The sequence below is a fragment of the Macadamia integrifolia genome, unplaced genomic scaffold (assembly GCF_013358625.1).
Source record: "Macadamia integrifolia cultivar HAES 741 unplaced genomic scaffold, SCU_Mint_v3 scaffold2217, whole genome shotgun sequence".
Lineage (NCBI taxonomy): Eukaryota > Viridiplantae > Streptophyta > Magnoliopsida > Proteales > Proteaceae > Macadamia > Macadamia integrifolia.
In genome coordinates this window covers 52,805-57,042 of record NW_024868574.1, presented here as the reverse complement: position 1 = coordinate 57,042, position 4,238 = coordinate 52,805, and the positions used below count along the sequence as shown (strand labels likewise).

At 37.3% G+C, this 4,238-nt stretch overlaps 1 protein-coding gene across 1 annotated transcript; it reads right to left on the bottom strand.

The window, feature by feature from the left end:
• Nucleotides 1-2,186: 2,186 nt before the first annotated feature.
• LOC122066074 (2-acetamido-2-deoxy-D-galactose-binding seed lectin 2-like) lies at nt 2,187-2,717 on the bottom strand. Its single transcript, XM_042629903.1, has one exon. It carries the CDS (start codon nt 2,715-2,717, stop codon nt 2,187-2,189), a length of 531 nt encoding a protein of 176 aa, XP_042485837.1.
• Nucleotides 2,718-4,238: the final 1,521 nt, after the last annotated feature.

Here is a 4,238-nt window from a genome sequence, read left to right as displayed (position 1 = left end):
AAGTTCATTTTCCTTGTGCTTTATGTTAATGATATTCTTCTTGCCAGCAATAATGTTGATCTTTTGCATAAGACAAAACGATTATTATCAAGTCACTTTGATATAAAGGATCTTGGTGTGGCCTCTTATGTTTTGGGCATTGAGATTTATCGTGATAAGTCTTGTGGCATTCTTGGTTTGTCTCAGAAAGGTTACATTGAGAGGATATTAAAAAGGTTTAATATGTTAGCATGTTCCCTTAGTAAGGCTCCAGTTGTACAAGGGGGCAAATTTGGCAAGTCTCAATGTCCACAGACAGAATTGGAGTGCAATCAGATGAAGAACATACCTTATGCATCTTTTGTTGGTAGTTTGATGTATGCTCAAGTTTGTACACGGCCTGACATTGCTTATGTTGTTAGTGTACTTGGGAGATATTTGAGCAACCCTGGTGAAGCGCATTGGGTAGTTGCTAAGAAAGTCATGAGATATTTGTAAGGCACTAAGGATTTTATGCTTACTTATAGAACAACCGATTCACTTGATGTAGTCGGTTACACTGATGCAGATTTTGCTGGATGCCTAGATGACCTCAAGTCTACTTCTGGATATATTTTTGTGATGGCAGGTGGAGCTATATCTTGGAAGAGTGTCAAGCAGACACTCACTGCATCTTCTACTATGCAAGCTGAGTATGTGGCGTGTTATGAAGCCACTGTTCAAGCTTTATGGTTAAGGAATTTTATCTCAGGGCTACAGATTGTTGAATCTATATCTAAACCATTGAGGATGTTCTATGACAACTCCGCTGCGGTACGTTTCTCTCATAACAGTAAAAGTACTTCAGGATCTAAACATATTGACATTAAGTTTTTTTTGGTCAGAGAGAAAGTTCACGAGTCACATATTACAATGGAGCAGATTGCTACAGAAAACATGATTGCAGATCCTCTTATTAAGGGCTTGACTCCAAAAGTCTTTTAAGGGCATGTCACTAATATGAGACTTGTTAGTTCTTTTGATGCATTTTATTAGTAGGAGTTTTGCTCAATATGTTCGCATTTGACTTTCAGTTTTATTTTATATATATGATGCATTATTATTGTTCTCAAGAATATATATGCATTTTTATGGCCATTTGTTTATGTGTATACACTTATCTATTTGCCTCCTATAGAAAATTGAGGTTATATGTGGTGTATTTACCTGATTCGGTATCTGAGGTTCCAGTCAATACATATACATCCAGTAGCTAGTAAAGCCTCGTTTGATTGAGGTCTAGTGCTAGTGTTGTGGGACATCCGGACCCAGTCCTAATGAACTTCTTTGATTGAAGCTTAAGAGTTTAGAAGACGCTTGTAGTTAATGAGACCTTCGGTATCTGTCTCATAGGGTTCATTTGGTTTTCGAGCCAGGACCAATTTGGAAATAAACATGATGATCACTATAGCATGTTATTTCCATACCACACTTTCATACTGCTCAGCCCAAATCGGTGATGTTATGAGCACTTTGACGTGTGTGGTCTTATATCGCTTTAGATGTAATGATCAATACGGTTGAATGTTTGTAATTCTCATTCGGACTAAGGCATTTGGTTTAAGGTGCACTCCATTCGACACTGTTTTGTTTGTGGCCACATTCAGTTTATCTAAACCGGAAATTCGTTTTAAATAAATTTTAAAAATCTAAAACTTGTGACATATGCTGCCCAAGTGGGAAATTGTAAGATTTTCAATTAGGTGGGCGAGCATAATCAAATATTTGTTTCCAAAAATCGGTTTAGTGGTGTTGACTAAAGATGGAGTAAGTAGAAAGAATCTAATATTATTGGTAAGTGATCTCTATGGAGATATTAGATTCTATTAGCACACCTTAATGGTATGAAATATTTATTGCTATGTGTGGACCTAAGGTATTGTTTCCTTAATGGGGAGGAAACCCTAATTTTATTGCAGGGTTGGTCCCTACCCTCACCCTTATATATAGTTATCACTGACCTATTAAGTGATGCTAACGACCAAAAACAAAAGGGAAAGAGGGTAGAGCAGACCAACATTGATCGTGTTGTACGAGGAGACTACAAGAAGACATTGAGGAGTTCTTATTCTTCAACCATGGATTCAGGTATGCCTAAAACGTGTTTTTTGTAGTGTTTGTCGTGCATGCTTATCGATCTTCATGAATCGTTCTGTATTTATTTTCTATCAATCATAAGTCAAGAAAACACTAAGCAATTTGGAACTTGAATTATAAGTCACCCGAGCACTAGCCTTCCCCGTAGCCTTCTTAATAATGGTATTGCAGGTCACATTCTTCACAAACACGATGGAGTTGATGTTGATACCGATGTGATTGTCATCAGGGTCCCAATCATTCTTCCATGTATCAAACTCCACTACAACTATGGAATTGGAAAAAGAAGTATGTGGTGAGTAGTTAAAAAGACCAAGACCACCACCTGCTATAGAGTTGGAGATGTCTGAATTGCTGATATTAGTGAGGAAGAAAGCAAGTCCATCCCCACGTCCTCTGTTAGGGTTGTCTTTCGACGGATTGATGACGAAGGAGAAATCGGTGGTAAAGTCAGTTAGCTTCCCAGTTTTCTTGTCCCATAGATGAAGTTGTTCACCATATGATGCTCTACCAATGCTGAAATTCGGCAATTGATTTTGTTGATTTATTGTGAGGTCGATGTGTTTGTTGTGGGGGGCTATTATTGGGTCTTGGAAGAGCATGATGGTATGATTCTTCCCATCAAATGAGGATAAGCTGAAATTCAGTGGGGTTGCAAGCTGAGGGATTAATAGCAGAGAGAAATATAAGTATAAGGAGGGTTCAAAGAGAAAGAAAGGGAGATTCCTTATTGAGTTGCATGGAGCCATTGGGAGATATGGGGTTGAAGCCTGAAGCTGAAAAATAATTTGGATATATGATCTCATATGAGAATTGGATCGATAGCAGGCATATGTTCCTAGAACGCACCTAGGATTTGCTCCTGTTGGAGCTACTCGTTTTCGACCTGATGTATTTCTTGTTTCACTCTGTCAAGTCTTCTAGCAATATCTATGGCTGCTCAAAGCTCTTTCTTGCTTCTCTTTGCCAAACTGAAAGAAGCCTCTATTTATAGGCGTTGGAGGCCCAACACCCATTCATCTGAAACTTAATTAACTGTTTGTCTGTATGTTCCCACTGATACCTAAACCTGAATGGCTTTTTTAGCTAGGTCCAATTCCATTCATTTTTGTTGAGGCAATGGGCTATTGGGCTTAGCCTTTTTAGAGTGTAAGTGTGAATTTATAATGGATTATAGTGATTGCTTCACAAACCAAGCCCTGTATAGTTTTCTAAAGGATGAAAGGGATTGCTTCACAAGCCCTTTATACCTTTGTCAATTTGTGCCAATGTTTGCTATTGTGATGGTATGTTTTCTTTTTAACCCTCAATGAACATTCACCTGGTCATTGACAAATCTACGTACAAGTGCTAGTACTAATAAACTCACTTTCTTATATGTCCCTTTCTTATGTCAAAATTGGTGTCTACACCCCAACTATTTAATTAATTAATTAATTTATTTTTTCACATGAGATATGCTTCATGACATTTTAAGAAATTTCTAGCCCAGTGGCAAGTAGATAGATAATTGAGTCTAGCATAAAACCAGAGAAGGATCCTCCTACCCCCAACCTTTCTTAATATAATATAACAGTAATTTAGTAGTTAGTAATAAGTGTTGCTTAGTGAGCCCTTTGCTGGCCACTTGTGGGTCCTATTCTGGCCCTTAATGGGTCCCTTATGAGTCCCAACCTGATCCCAATGTGAATCTTGAGCCCAAAAATAAAGAAATAAAAAAGATAAGAAGAACAAAAAAAAAAAAAAAAAGCAACCTCATTTAGCCGCTTGAGATTTTTGTATGGACCCCTAATCTAATGGATGGACCAAAAGTAGATTGTGTTTGATATGCATTCTCAAAATAGATTCTGGGTCTAGAATGCAAAAAAGAAATTCGTGAGTCCGGAGAAAGTGGTGTAGAAATATCTTTGTTTGTGTTGAGCAATGGAGAACTAGAGAAGACAAAAATTCAAGAAGACAAAAAGGTGAAGGGCTTAATCCATTACCCGCTAGGATTGATGTTGAAATGTCATGTACAAAATTACATCGATGTCATTATAAAGGTTGAAGTTTCATATATGATTTTTTTTTTTTTTTGGTTAATCATATATGAAATTACATAGACGTTCTCAAAAATCATTTCC